This window comes from Eumetopias jubatus, unplaced genomic scaffold, assembly GCF_037043125.1.
Source record: "Eumetopias jubatus isolate StellerSeaLion01/CBP00866 unplaced genomic scaffold, mEumJub1_p1.0 scaffold_6, whole genome shotgun sequence".
In the NCBI taxonomy this organism is placed as follows: domain Eukaryota; kingdom Metazoa; phylum Chordata; class Mammalia; order Carnivora; family Otariidae; genus Eumetopias; species Eumetopias jubatus.
In genome coordinates this window covers 66,340,277-66,360,257 of record NW_028274812.1, presented here as the reverse complement: position 1 = coordinate 66,360,257, position 19,981 = coordinate 66,340,277, and the positions used below count along the sequence as shown (strand labels likewise).

Sequence of the window (19,981 nt, the reverse complement as noted above, 5' to 3'; positions counted from 1 at the left end):
AATTGTTAATATTATAAATATATACTTATCTCAAATAAAAGAACAAGGCATAACTGATATTAGATGACATAATATCTAGAGATCACATGCTTACATATGTTACAATGCAATATATTATTCTGTTCTAATAATTGCCTAATTTGTAAGTTCAGCAAATGTAGACACATTCTGTTTTTGTCATGCAAAATAGAAAAGAAACTATTTGAACAAATTTAATCCAGACTATGGATGTGCAAAATATTTCCTTGCACTGTGAGAAACTTCACTCTCATTTACCCCCTAACATATTTTTAAAATGTATTTCATCGCTTTTGAAATCTGATGAAATTTCAGAAGGGACTGACTATAAACTCTTAGAGCTCACTGGAAAACAGACATAACAAAACCAAGAGTAAAAATAAGGATTCCCTCAGAAACACATTTGATGGGGCAAGAAATGTATTTCCTGGTACAAAAATAAGGTATTTAAAATGTAACTTTGGCCATGGAAGTCATGAATTCATAATGAAAATAATAAACAAAAATATTGTAAACTTAATCTGAACATTGAAACTAATCTTAAACTGTTTTTTCTTCAAAGGCAAGAAATGTATCTATTGCCAATGCGCTGTATGCATTTAAATTAATCAATCAATTCAGCCTCCAAGATTTTCCAAAGCTTGGCTCCTATTTTGAAATTCTGTCTAAATGGTTAAAATGGCTAAGTATATATATTACAGCACTTTAGCTAACTTACTGAAGTCAATAAGTAACCCTTGTATTAATAATAACATTATTATTAATTACTAATATTAATATTAGTAATAGTAATGGTTTCTTTGTTTCAAACCTTGAACCAGGTCTTTCTGTGAAGTGGAGCCTATATAATAATTTGTAAACAGGGTCCCCACCCCCTCCAGATGGGTCAGAAATAAAGGCACTCATACATTCAATTATATCACTATTTACTCAAATTCAGCCATTATGAAGAAACTAAAGGGCAGCACTTGGGTTTTAGCCATCCTATTTTTCATGGAGAAAGGAATGTGACGAAGTGGTAGATATGATTAGTATGACATAGGTAGAATAAATTTCGGGAGGAATTTAAAGGAGCGGGATATCATCATCTGATTCTGAAATTTGGAGAAACTACATTATTTATTACGAAAAATATTTTTATTTGTTCAAATTACTAAATTATTTGAGGCCACCATCATTATCAATGAAACCACATAAATAAAAGACACCATTAAGGGCCCAAGCAGAGATCCTAAAAGAACCATTTTTCAAAAAATGCGTTGGGCTGTGTGGCCCTATGGTACTAAAACATTCTACATCTAATTATTATATCAAAAATTGAACAAATATACTACTAATGGGATATTCTCCTTTGTGTAACCCAGAAACTTAATACACAGAAATCATAATTATAACGATGAGCCTGAGATGCAAGAGGATGGTTATTAAAAATGGCTAAAATTAACTCTGAATTTCAAAACAGCTCCAAATAGTTGGCATAATGACCAAGTTTAGTCTACAGTGCAGTAAGATGACATGAGATACATCGGCTGCGCATTTCAGCTGTTCTTAACACTTACTTTCTCGTAATACTTGATTTCATATTCGGTGATGACTCCATTGGGATGCTCTGGTTCCTGCCAGGAAAGCTCGACACTCCGCTGAAGCACCCTCTCCTTCATCACTCCGCTCACTTGCGAGGGAGCTGTTTGGACAAGACATGTCAATAAACAATGAGAAAATTCACTGGATGCCTCAAATCAAATGTCACAACCGATCAGTCCCATGCTGTGCCAGTTTCATTAAGGTAAAAGAAAGCACCTTTTCATAGCTCACAATTCAGAAGCTAATGAATATTCAAACAGGACCTTATTACTGTTCATAAACCTTAATAGAAATTTAAATTAAAGTGCAAACAGCAGAAGATAGCATTGTTCAAGTTAGTGAAAAATGGAAATGATGGGGCTGAAAATGACAATTAAGCAAATGAATGCTAATTAAGGCTACAAAATATGATTTCAGATTAATCTCCAGTGATAAACTAAGTCCAAATATTTACTTCACATGCAGTGGCAATACACTTTTTAAAAGAAAAAACAGTTTAATACTGTGGAAGAAAAAATTATATGAAATGGCTACTTTAGTCAATTAAAGGGATCACACTTTTTAAAAATGTTTTTATGTTTTAACTGTATGTGTGTGTATGTATGTGTATTCCCAAAGAATTCCAATTAATCTTGGGAAAAATTTTTTACACTTCATTAGGTCAAGATGCAAGAGAATGCTAAAGCTACCGTTACTTAAATGTGTGTGAACACACACACACACACACACACACACACACACAAAGACTCTTGCACATGTAATTTGGGTCTACGTAACCTGGGTTTCAAGCTTTGATAGAAGCAATTCAAGCTACAACTTTGCTTTCTCTTTCTATATAGATAATAATATGCTTAGAGTCCTTTCATTCTCATTAGTGGCATATACTCTTTTTGGTAGCTAAGACTGCGGAATGTAGTAAACTAATTTGCTCTGTCTAATTTGCTCGGTGATGATTAACTAGTTGTCTTCTCTGTCTAAATGAGTAGCTGCACTGGCTTGGCTGAATTTCAGTGGGGTCATTATGTTTCATGTATCATGCTCTATCTCATTCTGTAAAATATTTTCAGCCTGTTAATTTAATTTTCAGATGTCCAAGATTGTTAATAATCCGGCTGACAGAAAAGCAATTATATGGGGCCAAAGCTGTTTAAGCAAGCTTCTGATGTTTATCCCTTTGACTTTATTTTGTTACTTCTACTTCTTAATATTTGCTTGTATCAACGTCTAGGAAAAACATTTTTCACTTCTTTCTGGCATGGCAATTTTGAGGGAAGGACATGGAAGATGCATGATTCCCATTTCCTCTCAGATTACGAACAGAAGCGTAACTAGGGCAGATTAAGTGGAACAACTTTCCCTTTAGGGGGATGCAGCTGAAGTACTCAGCAGACTGTGTTTACAGACTAAATGCGTTTCTGATATGTTTCCAATGAAACAAATTTCTAATAAGAAATCTTATTTTTGCCATGACTTTTAAAACCTGAATCTATGCAGCGAAGAAGAATTTGTTTCTAAAGTGATTTGTCTCTCCATCCAGAACATGCTTAGCATATTTCAGTCGCCCAAGATGTTAGAGGCTGCGTCCTCAAGCCATAGCCTGGGGAAACAGAAACCCCAACGAATTTTGAGGTGAGCTTCTACTTAGCAAATAATTTCCAATAGTCTAATTTACTTAAAATCATTCAGAAAAATCTGTATTTAAACTTCAGTAAAAACAATAGAATGCAGCACAGATAAGAATACTGCAGTAGCTAATACACTGAATTACTCAGTAAAGCTGCTGGTCTCTGATTGGGGTTTATGATGTGTGCCATTTGGAAAAATATTTGCTGGAAACAGGTAGAGAGCTAAGAGGTGCCAGCTAGGTCTCTTTCAAACAACACACCTAGCTTAATGTGATTTTCAGTGTAAAGCAAACTATACGACACTTTGCTTAGTCTTTATCCTAAAAAGTAAGGTGAAGAGACACTGAATTCTTCAGGGTATGGAGGAGACGTGGGGTATAGATGTACCTCATTTAGTTTCTGATACGTTGCAGCAAAATCTAAGTATAGAACGAGATTTGATTTCTGCAAGTTACACACTACAATTATAATCATTATTTCATCCTGGAAAAGAACTTTTACCAATAAAATTATGGTAATTTGAGGGTTGGGGGAAAAAGATGTCAAAAATACATTTGTAATATATGGTATTTTAAAACCCATATCACACCACTAATAGTGACTTTTCCCTCTTTTGTACAAGGAGCCACATCTATAAATGACTATACTCCTGATTTTCCGGATATTTCCTTTTTAAAAATGTGTCCCCTGCTGATACAATATAGAGTCACACATTTAAGAGGGTCAGAGCTAGAAGTACTAGCACATGGCCCTTGAGAATAGGCAAAATGCAAGATAGGAAATATCTTTGTCTTATGTCCTTCAAATGCAACATTTTAGTACAGGAGAATTGATAATATTTTCCCTTGAGTTTCAATATCTTAGGCATAAGGATATATACCTTATAAACAACATCTCTAAGCAAGTAGATTCTAACAGAGTCATTATTTTCAGATAAACTTCTATGTAAAAGTAAAATTGAAGTGGCATAAGGTTCTTCAATCTTAAGACATAATGATTTCTATGCTTAATATAGTTGATTTAATTAATCATATCGTAACAATTCACCAATACACTCACTGTTACACCAAAATACCCAATTAACTACAATCTGAAGTTAATTTTGAAAAGAAATGTCTACAAGTAAATTATATACATACTTAAGATCCAATTAGGTGTTGTGATATTTAAATTATAATTTTTGTAATTAGCAAAGTGAAACAAAATCTACTGTAATGGGAATTGATGTGAAGCTAAAAAATAGTAACCAACAATAATAAATTTCCTAAATTGGAAAATGTAGGAAAACAAATACCACATAGAGAGGAGCTTTTAAATATAAAATTTTAAAGGTTTTTTTTTTTTAAGATTTTATATGACAGAGAGAGAGACACAGTGAGAGAGGGAACACAAGCAAGGGGAGTGGGAGAGGGAGAAGCAGGCTTCCCACTGAGCAGGGAGCCTGACTCGGGGCTTGATCCCAAGACCCTGGAATCATGACCTGAGCCGAAGGCAGATGCTTAACAACTGAGCCACACAGGTGCCCCTTTAATAGGGTTTCTAACAAACGATTAACAGATTCATTTCTCACCTAAGTTTCTAGCGATATTCAAATATAAAAATTAATTTCAATGGAAGAAACACATGGAAGATTCTCATGACTTATCGGGTACCTGTACAGAGTCTCTGCAATTGACAGTGAAAGACAATCTTAGAAAATTCAGAAAATGGTTTCTGTGGTTCAAGTGGAAAATCTCAACAGCATAAGAACAAAGTTGATGAAGTTGATGCAAAAGGAAATCAGAAATCTAATAACAGGCCAAAAGGTAAAATCTGTGGGCTGCAATTATTAGTAGAAGGCTTTGAATTTAAATATAATCAGTAAGAATGGTGGGTTTATGTACAGACTTGAACCAATCAACATTTTACAGATTTTGAGCTTCAAGCACTGGTATAAGATTTTTTGATCTTAATCAATTTCTTTTTTTTTTTAAGATTTTATTTATTTGACAGAGAGAGACGAAGCAAGAGAGGGAATACAAGCAGGGGGGGTGGGAGAGGAAGAAGCACGTTTCCCGCCGAGCAGGGAGCCCGATGTGGGGCTCGATCCCAGGACCCTGGGATCACGACCTGAGCCGAAGGCAGATGCTTAACGACTCAGCCACCCAGGCGCCCCTTAATCAATTTCTAATTAAAATCCAAGTATAGCAGATATATTTAAATTACAAGATGGAAAATATTCATAAGTCTCCATTTTTTTTCCCACTAAAATATTAAATTTACCTACAGGTATGGAAAAATTTCCCAGCATGAAGTGGAGGAAAAAGACAATTTAAAAACATTGCATGAATAGGTGAATGGCCCTCTAAAGATGTCCATACTCTAATTTCTGGAACATGTGAATATACAACATTACATGGCAAGAGGGACACTGCAGATGTAGTTAAGGTTATAGACTTTACAATAAAGATATTATCCTGGATCTTTGCCAGTGGGCCCAATCTAATCATGTCAGCCCTTAGGAGCAGAGAAATTTCTCCAGCCAGGGTCAGAGAAATGCTATAGAAGGAGGAGCCAGGGAGATCTGAAACATGAGAGGAAATCAACCTGCCATTGCTGGAGGGGCCACATGGGATACATGAGAAGATACAGGGCTTTTAGGATCATAGATTTTAGGATCAAAGACTGGCCCTGGTTGACAGAGGAAGGGAAATGGAGGCCACAATTCTGCAAGTACAAAAGCCCTAAATTCTGACAACATGAATGGACTTGGACATGCTTCCCCAGAGCCTCGAGATGAGAGGCCAGCCCCACTGCACTCAGACTTCTGACCCATAGAACTCGAAGATAATAAATGGGTGTTGTTTTAAGGTTTTTGTGGTAGTTTTTTTTTTATGGTAGCCAGAAAAAGCTAATACACATAGTAAAAAAAAACAAAAAACAAAAATAGACTTACCGTAATTTTAATGAAGTCTATAAGATAATAGATAAAATAGGATAGTTTAATAACGTGATCTGTCAGACTTTACGTTGAAATAGCATAGAGTCAAGGAATTTTGATCTTAATTAGGAGTCAGAATGCAATGTCTTATAGGAAAAAAATCTCCAATACACATTTGGAAGAAAGGTGTGTTTGTGTGTGTTTGTAAGAGAACTTCAATGAAGCTCATGAATTTGATATTGGATTTAAAAAGTAATTTCTTTATACTAGTCATTATTTTTACTACAGTTAAGTGTTCTCAACTGAATTTCAATAAAGAATTATGAGTGAAAAAATAGTATTTGTATTTCTAAACAATACAATGAGGTAAGATGAGTCAACAAGCATGAAATGACCTTTCACCATGCATTTCAAATTGTTAATACTATTGACAGTTGTTAGATTTCCATTAGGTAAATACAAAAAGTAAAAATGAAATTTTTAGAACACAGTTAAATGCAAATCTGACAATAATAGAATAATAGTCTTTACTTAATGCTTTATTTGCTATCCAGTACGGAATTCATTTTTTAAAAAAGATTTTATTTATTTATTTGAGAGGGAGAGAGAGAGAGAATGAGAGAGAGAGAACAAGCAGGCAGAGGGAGAGGGAGGAGCAGGCTTCCCGCTGAGCAGGGAGCCCGATGTGGGGCTCGATCCCAGGACCCTGGGATCATGACCTGAGCCGAAGGCAGACACTTAACCAACTGAGCCACCCAGGCGTCCCCGGAATGCATTTTTAACAATCCGTGAAATAACAAATATGTGTAATCTTAGGAGCTTAGCATTTTATAATGCAACTTTTAGCTTTCTTACTCTTCCCCACAGATGTTTCATTTTTACACTACAGAACAAATGTATAAAAATATATAGAAATTTACTTCAAGAACAAACACTAGGCCATAAGTAGACATGATCCAGTTGAGTATCATGTAATGTATCAATTTCATTTTTAGGGTATGTTAGAATACATAAAAATTCTAACATGTGGGGCACCTGGGTGGCTCAGTCAGTTAAGCATCCGACTCTTGGTTTTGGCTCAGATCATGATCTCAGGGTCCTGAAATTTAGTGCCCCTGTGGGGCTTCACGCTCAGCGGGGTGTCCACTTGAGGATGTTCTCCCTCTGCCCCTCCCCCCACTCATGCATGTGCTCTATCTCTCTCAAATAAATAAATAAATCTTTTAAAAAAGTTCTAACACGTGATTTCACTAACTTTAACTTCCCGGGTATGAAAAAAACAGGGTCACTAATAATATTATGAGCAATAAATACAAAATTTTATATGAAAGAGAAAGTGCAGGGACAAAGGGCAATTGAGTCTGCAGCAATTATGAACAATTAATTTGCAACAGCTGTCTGTCAAATTATTTTTGGTTGGATAGAAGCATAATCTTTGCCTAAAACAGACAAGTCTCATTCTGTAAGTAGTTGAAAAAAATCAGTGGAAAAAGAATTGATCTTTTCCAAATTAAATTATATACTTTGCATTGCTACCTATTTAACACACCCACTAGGATGATGATGTTTTACTCAAAATGTAAGATATACAATATAATAAGATATATCACAGAAGAGATTTCTAAATAAATTTAATTAGCAATAATCATGCCTCGGATAAACCTCATTGGCTACGATACTGCCACTGCTCAAAGCTTCTAAATAAATTTAAAAACAATTATTAAAAAGACAACTTCAGTAAGAGCTAAAAATAAGATCTGAAAGTTCTCTGAAAAAGTGAATATGAGGGGCGCCTGGGTGGCTCGGATGGTTAAGCATCTGCCTTCGGCTCAGGTCATGATCCCAGGGTCCTCGGATCGAATCCTGCATTGGGCTCCCTGTTCAGTGGGGAGCCTGCTTCTCCCTCCGCTTCTCTCTCTCTCTGTCTCTCATGAATAAATAAATAAAATCTTAAAAAAAAAAAGTGAATATGATGTTGAACCTAATAGCGCAGGAAAAGAAAGCATCCCGGATTGTAATCCAAGCCAAGTATATATGTAAGTCATGTCAATACATTTCCAGTAGAGTGGTAAAATACATAACCGGGACAATGAAAGTCACTTCTCCACTCTTTGAATAACTAAGAATGGCCTTTTTCTTTAAAGCAATAGTCACAGCATCTTTGTAAAAATGATCTGACAAAACATTTGGCTGAGAATAAAATTTTCTTCTCTGTTATCATCTGATGATTAAGAACCAATTGTTTGCATGTTTAATTAATTACCATAGGAGTTAGCACTTCCTGGCAGAATCTCTACGTAAAATGCCATAAGGGCAAGGAGGTAAGGGTTGTGGAGAAAGCTACTGTGGCTATTGGTCCTAAACATATATCGGAACTCCTGCTAACTTCCAAAATGTTAATTGATGAGCGGTTAATTAGTAATTTTCATATAATTACAATGTAATTGTAATTCTCAATGTAAATAAAATGAAATATTATATAGCCAGGAGGTATAAAATAGGAAGCTTCTCAGAACTAGCTATACTATTCAAGCCAGTCATACCTACGAAGGAGTAAATGATCACCTAATATAACAAATTCAGAGAGGTTAAGGGACCCTTGATATTAAGTCATATATTTCATCTATCTTTTTAATCAATAGGTTATGCTACTTTTTACTACAGATCTTCCCTCAACTTACGATGGGGTTATGGCCAGATAAACCCATCTAAGTTGAAAATATTCTAAGTTGAAAATGCATTAAATACATCTAACCTACCAAACATCATAGCTTAGCCTAGGCTACCTTAAACATGCTCAGAACACTTAGATTAGCCTACACTTGAGCAAAATCATCTAACACAAAGTCTATTCTATAATAAGGTATTGAGTATCTCATCTAATTTATTTAATACTGTACCGAAAGTGAAAAACAGAATGGTTGTAAGCATATCAGCTGTTCACCCTTGGATTGTGTGGCTGAATGGGAGCTGCAGCTCAGGGCTGCTGAGCAGTATCACAAGAGAGGATCGTACAATATATCACTAGCCCAGGAACAGATCAAAATTCAGAATTCGAAGTACCATTTCTAGTAAATATGTATCACTGTTGCACCCTTGTAAAGTTAAAAAATCGTAAGTCAAAAAATTGTAAGTCGAACCCATTGCAAATTGGGGACCATGTTCTATTTAATATATATGTATTTGGCATTTATTAGATGCAGGGCACTGTGGCATTTCTATAAATCCTTACAGTTGGCAACATTCATATATATAATCTTCTTTATATAATAATGTATATGTATATGATCTTTTTCCTTCCGTACTACAGCCCTGTGAAGTAGGTATTGTTCCATTTTATTGGTGAAGAAGCTGAGGGTTACAGAAATTAGGTGGCATCTGCTCAGGGGGCAGATTTTAGATTGAATCCCATGTTTTTAAGTTCTACTTCCCATCTGTTTTCAACTACAGCATGATAATTCCAGGAGAGAGCAGACACTAGAAGGAGGAAAGCTGAGCAGCCATTCATTCATTTAACATTTGTTAAGAATCCACAATGTGCCATAATGATGAAGAGACCCTAAGGGATCTGCTCAATACAATAGTCCTAGAACCTGCAGATACCAGAAGAGGTCAAACTGAGTAGATAATTTTTTAATTACTTTTTTTTCAAAAGGGCAAATTCATGTATATGCTACAAAATTCAAAAGGTATAAGACTCCCTCCTCGTCTGGTCCCATGTCACAAAGTTACCCTTCCCTAAAGCAACAGTTTCTTTGAAATCTTTCCAGAAATAGTCTACGTGCATACAAGCATATGCATTTTTTACAAGAATGGCATTATTCTCATAGCACAGTTCAAAACCCTGATGTTTTCCCTTATAATTCATTTAAAAAATTGCATTATTAGGGCGCCTGGGTGGCTCAGTTGGTTAAGCGACTGCCTTTGGCTCAGGTCATGATCCTGGAGTCCCTGGATCGAGTGCCGCATTGGGCTCCCTGCTAGGCAGGGAGTCTGCTTCTCCCTCTGACCCTCCCTCCTCTCATGTGCTCTCTCTCTCTCTTTCAAATAAATAAATAAAATCTTACAAAAAATAAAAAAATAAAAAATTGCATTATTAAACACATGCGGATCTGCATAGCTCTTTCATCAACTATGTTTATTATACTATGATGTACTTGACCAGGCTTTATCAATAAACATAGGCCTTTCCCATTTTCTCTTGTATATTATGACACAATGAAACTGCTGGTAAACCAGTATTTAATATGAATCTTCTAAGGAGAATAAAATATTTCAGAGCAATCTAGTGCTTGCCAGAAAAAAGGTGGGTGAAGTTATTTGGACTGACTAGGCAAAATGTGGCCATTGTTAAAACTCATTTAGAGTCATTGCTTCATAACAGGAAATGAGTAATAAATAAATTTATTATCACTTAAATGTTTAAGATGGTACCACTCTAAGTGCAGACTGGCTACTCCAATTGCAGCTGTAAGTCAGTGGGCTATGCAGAGTGAGGAATTTGTGTCAAATGTACATCTATGGCAGCAAGTACTTTTTTGTTATTTCTCAGCTGACATCTTCTACTTAGCAAAACTTTCCTGATGAAAGAAGCATTTCTTTTTCTTTGCAGGCTCCTTGGTGATTTTCTTTCTGGGGCAAGCCACTTACCATATATTAGCATTCTGAGTAGCAGTGTCTTTTAAAAGTATTCTAGCATTAGTCTTAAGTATCCTTCACTGTTACACTAAAATGCCCAGAAGGTAAGATCACTCTAACAACATTGTTACTGATTTCTGATGAGAGTTTCATTCATTTATAAATTCAACATAAAATTTTTCATGACTGCATATAGTGTAAACAAAGAACTGAATGGACCATAAAGATGATGAGGCCAAAGTTCTCACTTTCAAGGAGATTTAAATGTAGAAAACGAGTTAAAATGTGAATATGTACATTTTGAATGCACAAGTAAATAGATGAGATGTGAACCAAGTGCCAGTAAATTCTTGGGAGGCAGTTAAGAGCAAGCCACACAAAACTTTCTCTGTTTCAAAACAAAACAAAAAATCATTTCTAATTCACTATTTGGTATAACTACATATTAAACTAATTATCAGGAATGTTGCTGTCAGGTCTATAATCCGCAAGAGATAACTTTATATTAACTAAATAACAACAGAGCCTGATTCAAGACTCAGCCTATGATTTCTCTCTAGTGGCCTCCACCAATAAGTCACAACTTAATGAATCATTTTTCCTCTGCTTCAGCTAATACAGAATTATTACTTTTTCCCTAAAATACTATTTCCCTTGTTGACAGTACTACATGATGTAACATTTAGTTATTTTGTAGTTTTTGAAAATCCCCCCTGCTACTCTCATGTTCCTTGAAGGCAGGAAACTTAAAGAAGCAGTAGAGTGTAGGAGTGAAGGGCATAGCCCCCGTGAACTAGTCTACTGGATTTGTTCATGGGTTCCATTGTTTATTTGCAGATTGTGCAACCTTGAACCTCCCTGTGCCTTAGCTTTCTCAGCTTTCAAAGAGCTATAATTAGATTGCATACTTCATAAATAGAATTGTTCTAGAAATTTCATATATAGATACATATTAAATACTTAAGACCATTCCTGGCACATGCTAAGAACTCAAAACAAAATATTATGTATTATTATCCTATACTTTTTTGTCTGTATTGGATTTATGGATGCCTGGGACTCATTTCAGAATACTCTAAGGTCAGAGTCAGGCATCAGTATTTTTCAAAGGCTTCTCAGATGAAGCTAATGTACAGCTGAGTTTGAGAACAATTCCTTTGCAGCTTTGGGAGGAACATAAATTGTCATTTCAAGGTGGGGTTCCAGTGCTCTCCATAATAAATGCTGACAACAGTTACATTTTTAAATATTATATTGAGAATTTTTATTCAATCTCTAAAATTTAGAAATTTATACTATTTTATATGTACCAGCTAGACAGAAAGACATTAATGTTAAGTCATTTGGAAGGGATATATATCCTTAAAAAAAATGAAATAACTATCAAACCAGGAAGGAAACCAACAATATGCATCTTTTTAAAAATATTGTAATATATGTTGAATTGAGAGCAAAATACAGATGAAGCAAACCTCTTCTCTATTTTGGGTGGTAAGAAAGCAAATATTTTGAAGGATAGTTTTTAAAAGCCACCATCACATGTTCTATCAGGTAATCTGGCTCCATCTCTAATTTTCCAGGAATCTATAGATAGCTAAAGACTACGTTATTTATTTATTTATTTATTTATTTATCAGACATTCAAATAATCACTTTATTTGCATACTTACTGTCATGCTTATATGTCATATTTACTTTACAATAGCTATGCAAAGTGCATATTATTTTTCCCATTTTGTAGTTGAGGAAGTTGAGGCTTGGACAGTTTAAACAAATTCCCTAGGATGCCACAGTAAGTAGCAGAATTAAGATTCAGAATCAGTCTATTCTCGTTTAGGAAAATAAGTTGCTCTCACATTACAGTGCAGAGCTTTTACTCATCTTTTTCCTTAGACACTGAAATTCTTTCCCTGTCTAAATTCTATTTACATCTGCCTCAAACATGTAAATATTTACTTCTCCAAATCCAAATTAACTTATTTTTCTGTCAACATCTTAATGACTACGTTATTTATAAGGCCAACAATGTGACTATGGCCCACAACCAGACCTTTTTTAATAATTAAAATGAACCCTTAAATAGAATAAGAGATATGTGTGGGTGTATAAATATATAATATAAATAACACACATTTGTTAATGACCAAAACCTCCCTTACATGTCATCAAAATAACATTTTCAGTTGTGTACATTTTCATTGGTCTTAGAACATGTTTTATTATAAATGAAGAGAAAATTGTGTTGTATTTCAATCACAACAATATTGTAATAACAGTTGACAATTTTTGAAATGTTAATTTAGTCCAAATGCTAATGTTGTGAATATCTTTAATTATAATATTCATAACTATCTACATTCTTTATAACACGAATATCCTATTAATTGATTTTAAATAGACTGTCTAAATTATTTTATTTGATATTTGTATTCGATTACTCTATATTGCCTTACAATATGTACATGATTATAATCCCTTATTTAGATAAGTTTAACTTACACACTATTACATATATCATGAAATCACATGAATATTCTTAAGTTATGTAATAATATATACTAATATTTTATACACGTTTACATAGGTGTAAATTTGTGGCTAAGCAAGCTCATTAATTCCTCCCCTAAATATCTACACAATGTTTAAAATACTGTTCAGTATATCATAACAATATTCTGGAAATACACAAATTATTTTTCTGGAGAAGTAAAGCATGTATTTAAATATGTAGGTTGTTTACTAAGAGGAACATTGTCAATAAGAAGAATATTAAAGAAAGAGGAGACATGAGTTTTGCCTTAAAGCAGTGTGTTTGTTACATATTTTCAGAAAACATCATATTTTCCATTAGAATAAAACTTGCATTACTGACTGCCACTGTGTGCTTGCTATATGACTCCACTGCATTCAGAGCTCATTAGTTCCTCCCCCAAATCCTTTTCCAGGATACCACTATTTTTCATTATTGTAAAATCAATAAAATCTATTGCTATCAAAAGTTTAAAAAAATTAATAAAAGAGAATAACAATTGAGTGTTCATTGCACATAATAGTTTCATAAAAATGTTTCACATGCAAGTGTTCGTATGTACATATGAATGTACCAAAGTAAAGATATAAAGTATGCCTCTGTAAATTACTATTAATAAATATTTTAAACTTATTTTGAAAGCCACTTCATTATATGATATATAATTGAGGGTGAATCCACTTATAGAATGATATAAATGTTTAAAGTCATACAATCCAAAACCTAAGACAGCGAATATAAGATTGACAGTTCCATATTATGCCATTCTTTTACTCTATCTCAAAGTTCTTGATAATGATTGAAGAGAATGACCAATTCCATTATACTCTGGCTGCTATCGATTTCATACTTTCCTACTTTTTTCTTTTTATTCTCTCTCCTCTGTATCTTCTACTCTGGTATGAATTGTTTTTGACTCTATTTTTCTCTAGGCCTAAAATTCGTATGTACCCAAACCATCCTACTTTCTAGAATATTATCTAACAATTTTATTTTTTGCAGAAGTTGTTCCCCATTTGTGGTTTTGTTCATTTTATTTTATTTATTTTTATATTTTTTCCCCCAAATCATCACTCTGGTGGTGTTACAATTAATTTTGATTTTAATTTTAATCCCATTCTAAGTTGAATTATTCAAGAAGGAAAGAAATAAGGGAAGGGAAAGGAAGGAAGAAGCTCAGGGTAAGGAAGAGGAGAAGAAAAAGAATAAACCTGAAGTATCTCAAAACTCACTGAAACTACCTCATTTAAATTGTGTTAAGTGTAAAATGTTATCACCTCAATTTCTCTAGGTATTCTGAATATATTTTCTCTCCAATGTGCATAAACTTAACAAATTCATAGTGCTTGATAATAAGTTCTCAATACCAGTTGTGATTTATTAGTGGACTTCAGGAATTTATTATAACTGGAGCACTTCGTTTAATAGAATCTGCTAACTATGTTTCAACTACCATTGTAGCTTGTATTTTAAAGTCACTGTTTCACAGTGTATAAGACACTGCTTAGGGAGTTAGGCATAAATGAAAACTTCATTAAATTCCCTAAACCTGTATGATGCCAATGGTGCAATGTGGCATTAATTTACTAAGCAATATTTTAGTTTCAAGAGAAAATTAATGCAGTTTACCCAGTGGCCAATTTATACCCAAGGAGTCACTTCTATGCACTGGGAAAATCTAGCTTATAATGAATAGTTCTATGCAGGGAGAGTTACAGATTCATGAATGTTTGGTTCCAAAAGTTAATTTGAGGTTTAGTTGTTTGTAATTTGGACTTCATTTTTCATAGATACAATATTATACATAGCATTTTGGCTGCCAAGTTAGCACACAAACACATATTTGACCCTAAATATCGTACACTAGTTCAGAAAAGGAGTTAAACAATCCAGTTTGAATACTAGGAACTATTATTAAACAGAAAAACCAATACAATGAATACAATGTGTTTGTAATTACTACTGAACAAGGTGCTCCATATGAGAATTAAGATCTCGTCCTAAAATTCTGAGGTCTCTTAGCCAGAGATAGAGACTGATCAACTTCTGCTTGCCTTCTGCTTCTCTCCTCTTGCCACCTACGGAGTTTTTACTTTATTCCTATGTAGTATCCAGCCACCAAGAAATAACCATGTCAGTAACTAACTAGAACATAAATACAATTATGTAAACATCTTCACTTTTACCTTTTATCAGTTAGAGCAGGGGGTCAGTGGCCATGAGCCAAATCTGGCTAGTCAACTGTTTTTACAAATAAATAATTGGAACATAGATGCATCTGTTTATACATATTCTCTGGCTGTTCCTGTGCTAAAATATCAAAGATGAGGAATTGCAACAGAGAAAATATGGCCTGTAAAATGTAAAATACTTATTATCTATCCAGGACTTTTCAGAAAAAGTTTGTGTACCCCTGACTTGGAGTCTGTTTGGCTGCAAGTAGAAAAAAACAACAACAACCAAATACACAGTGCTTTAATGTTTTTGTTTTTGTTTTCCTGCTGCCAAAAAAAAAAAAAAGTATTCTGCAGATGGGCAGTTTGCTGTATTTTGTTCAGTGGCTCCAGGATTTAAAGATGATACTTGTGTCCTTTGCCTCATGGCTGCAATAGGACGCTGTTGCTATTCCTACAGCTCTCACATCCACGGTGCTGGCACACAATAAAAAGGCAACGTGGAATGCTCATGATCTAAATAAGGAAAGCCAAACTTCCCCAGCAAGCTCTAGCAATCTTCTGTTTACGTCTCATTCATTCCATTCCCTAGACTGGAAAGGGATTTTTTTTTTTTTTTAGAATTTAAGCTGGATGTCCTGCTGCCCTAAAAAATAACAACAATGAAAAGAAAGAAGTTGATATTAAAGAGGAAAGTGCAGTGTCTGCCACCCTCATCTTCCCCATAGCAGAGAGGGAGATTATTCTCTTGATTCCCACCCCTCTCCCCAAACTCCTCAATGAATGTCTCTTCTGAACATAGAACAGTAAGGACCAAAGGAAGTCATTCAGATTCCTAAACAAAGGCACTGGCTCATGTAAGGTTGTGTAACGAGTAAAGTTACATAAACGAGGACTTGGCGAGATATTTATGACACCACTAGGTCTTTATCTGTCACAGAGAAGAGTAAGGTGGGAAATTGTTTGGCTGCATCAGGGAGTGATTTTCAGGTAAGGTTTTTCCCTGTAGACAAGAGAGTTGTAGGAAACATGAGCAGGGCAACAGCAGGTCTGAAAAGGTTGTATCAGGTGATTTAAACATTTACTAGACAGCATGAATATTTAGGTTAGCTAACATAAATACAGAACTTTTTATAAGAATACCTTTCAATGACATTATTTCACTTAACCATTTTATACTTGAGAAATTCCTATGTGAAAAAGAGGGGCTCACAGTGACTCATAGTACTATCAAGGAACCACCATCCATATATAGGCTTTTAGTATATGCTAAGTAAATGAATAAATTTATTATGCTACAAATGACCCATTCTTTTTTATTTTATTTTTTATTTTTTTTATTTTAAAAGATTTTATTTATTTATTTCAGAGAGAGAGAGAATGAGAGATAGAAAGCACGAGAGGGAAGAGGGTCAGAGGGAGAAGCAGACTCCCTGCTGAGCAGAGAGCCCGATGTGGGACTCGATCCCGGGACTCCAGGATCATGACCTGAGCCGAAGGCAGTCGCTTAACCAACTGAGCCACCCAGGCGCCCGACCCATTCTTTTTTATATTACCAACCTCTTCCTGACATGAGATTGTTCCTGGCAGATTTTACATCAACTCAACTTTCTCCCATGGAAATAAAATTATTTCTCAAGCTTACATTCCCTTTCCTCAGCAGATGGAAGAGAGACTTCTCCCCATTACACACAAATATGTCAAAAAAAGTTGTCTAGGTTCTTTTTCTCCATTTCTTCAACTTCCATTCATGCACCAACCTTCTCCAGTCTCGTTTAGGTCCACCTCATCCTATCCAGTGAGCTGCCTGCCGATAAGGCCACCAATGCCCTCATCTATCCACACTATAGTACTGTTCTCAGTCCTCATTTTTATTGGATTCTTGGTAACAATAATATTAATCTTTCTCTCCTTTTCTCCTCGGCTTCCATGACATACTCTTCTAGCTTTTCTGTGTGGATAATTCTTTTATTTGTCCTTTGCAAGCCTCTTCTCCTCAAAAAAAGTCAAATTCCCTCAAGGTTGCATAAAATGAAGCTCATTTTCATTAGTCATTAAGGTAATGCAAATTAGGACCACATTAAGATATCACTTGATACCCATGAAAATGGCTACAATCAAAAGGCGGATGGTAACAAGTGTTACAAGGATGTGGAAAAACGAACTCTTATACTTTGTTGGTGGAAATGTAAAATGGAGCAGCTACTTTGGAAAAGCAGTTTGGTAATTTTTAAAGAGTTAAATATCAAGTTACCATATGGCCCAGTAATTCCACTCTTACCTGTCTACCCAGGAGAAAACATAGGTCTACATGAATTCTTAAACCTGACTGTCCACAACAGCATTATTCATGTAGCAAAAAAAAAATGGAAACAACCTAAAGGTCCATCAACTGATGAACAGATAGAATATATACAAGGGAATGGTATTAATCTGTAAAAATGAATGGTCCTGCCAAATGGGACAACATGGATGAACCTCAAAAAACATTATGCTAATGAAAAATTCCAGATGCATAAGACCCACATTGCATGATTCTATTACATGAAATATTTAGAAAGATGATCCTATATAGACACAAAATAGATTAGTATTTGGCTAGGTCTACAGGGTAGGAATGAAGAGTGACTATAAATGGGCATGGTGGCTCTTACTGGGGGTTACAGAAATGTTTTAATACTGGATTATGGTGATGGTTACACACCTCTGTAAATTTACTAAAAATCACTGAATTATACAGTTGAAGCATGTGAATTTTATTGTATGCAAATTGTATCTAATGAAAGCTGTTAAAAATTGGCTTTTCATGACTTCTAGAATAAGAACCAAAATTCTTAACATGACTTACTCTCCATCATTTCTGCAGCCTCACCATGTTTAATCTCCCCTCATTCTCTGTGTCTGGTACTCTATTTTATTCCTCAGCTGTGTCAGGCTCCTTTCTGCACTGAGTTAAAACATCATTCTGACAGTTCCTCTTAGAGTATCTTTCCCAACTTTTCTTCTCCTCTCTGATACAATCCAATCTATTATGTGTTCTCCTGGAATTAGGAAATCCCCTATTACAGCACTTTAGAGCTGGAAACTACATGTGTTTGTAGGATTATTTGATGAACATCTGTTTCCCCCATTAGACTGTAAGATCCATAAGGTTGGGAGGTCATGTTTGGGTTGGCTAGCCAATATGTCCCCACTATTTATCCCAGTCTTTAGGTACCCATTAAATTCTGGCTTAATGAATAAACGATAACTCTAAATTATCTAAAATTTTCCTCTAGGAAGCAAATGTGTGTTTTTATTGTTTGTTTGTTTGTTTGTTTTTCACTTCCAGTTTAGTTCTTCTTTCAAATTACTGTGCTAAAATATCTCATAGGACTTTGTGGTGTAGTATGTATACCTTAAGATCAGACTTCATTTTTTGACTACTGCTTGCAATGTGTATTGCAATTCTTTAAGGGAGAAATCACAAAATTTCAAATGATTTAAAAAAAGGAATAAATTGTCCACAATAGCCAAACTGTGGAAAGAGCCAAGATGTCCATCGACAGATGAATGGATCAAGAAGATGTGGTATATATACACAATGGAATATTATGCAGCCATCAAAAGGAATGAGATCTTGCCATTTGCAACGACGTGGATGGAACTGGAGGGTGTTATGCTTAGTGAAATAAATCAATCAGAGAAAGACATGTATCATATGACCTCACTGATATGAGGAATTCTTAATCTCAGGAAACAAACTGAGTGTTACTGGAGTGGTTGGGGGTGGGAGGGATGGGGTGGCTGGGTGATAGACATTGGGGAGGGTATGTGCTACAGTGAGTGCTGTGAATTGTGCAAGACTGTTGAATCACAGATCTGTACTTCTGAAACAAATAACGCAACATATTTTAAGAAAAAAGAAAAAGAAGAAGATAGCAGGAGAAGAAGAATGAAGGGGAGTAAGTCAGAGGGGGAGACGAACCATGAGAGATGATGGACTCTGAAAAACAAACTGAGGGTTCTAGAGGGGAGGAGGGTAGGGGGATGGGTTAGCCTGGTGATGGGTATTAAAGAGGGCACATTCTGCATGGAGCACTGGGTGTTATGAACAAACAATGAATCATGGAACACTACATCAAAAACTAATGATGTAATATATGGTGATTAACATAACAATAAAAATTAAAAATAGGAATAAATTAATGATTCCAATCTATGTTAATTAGGATAACCTGAAAGTCAGCAATTAATTTTTGGTAATTTTCAGTATATCACTAAGACAAATTTTGATACCAACGAATTCAAACTATTAATTAAAATAGTTTTTAAACTAATAGCTTTTAAAAGTACCTAGCACAATTTTGCTTATGGTATTCTGGGGCTTTATTTTATTTTATTAAAAAAATTTCCCACATGCAACCAAGTTCTCTCATTTTATCTTGTTCTACCTGCTGCACAGGACTTTGGAGATCAAGTAGGACATATAAAATCATCGGTTATATATAAT

At 34.8% G+C, this 19,981-nt stretch overlaps 1 protein-coding gene and 1 pseudogene across 8 annotated transcripts in view; both read right to left on the bottom strand.

Annotated features, from left to right (window-relative positions):
* EPHA7 (EPH receptor A7) overlaps positions 1–19,981 on the bottom strand; it is a 165,092-nt gene that overhangs the window by 26,017 nt on the left and 119,094 nt on the right. For all 8 annotated transcript variants that reach the window (XM_088024277.1, XM_088024273.1, XM_088024272.1 and 5 more), the window contains one exon: positions 1,578–1,702. In XM_088024277.1, the coding sequence (XP_087880403.1) occupies positions 1,578–1,702 (125 nt within the window). The remainder of the gene's footprint in view (positions 1–1,577; positions 1,703–19,981) is intronic.
* LOC114213086 (U4 spliceosomal RNA) lies at positions 7,714–7,843 on the bottom strand (annotated as a pseudogene).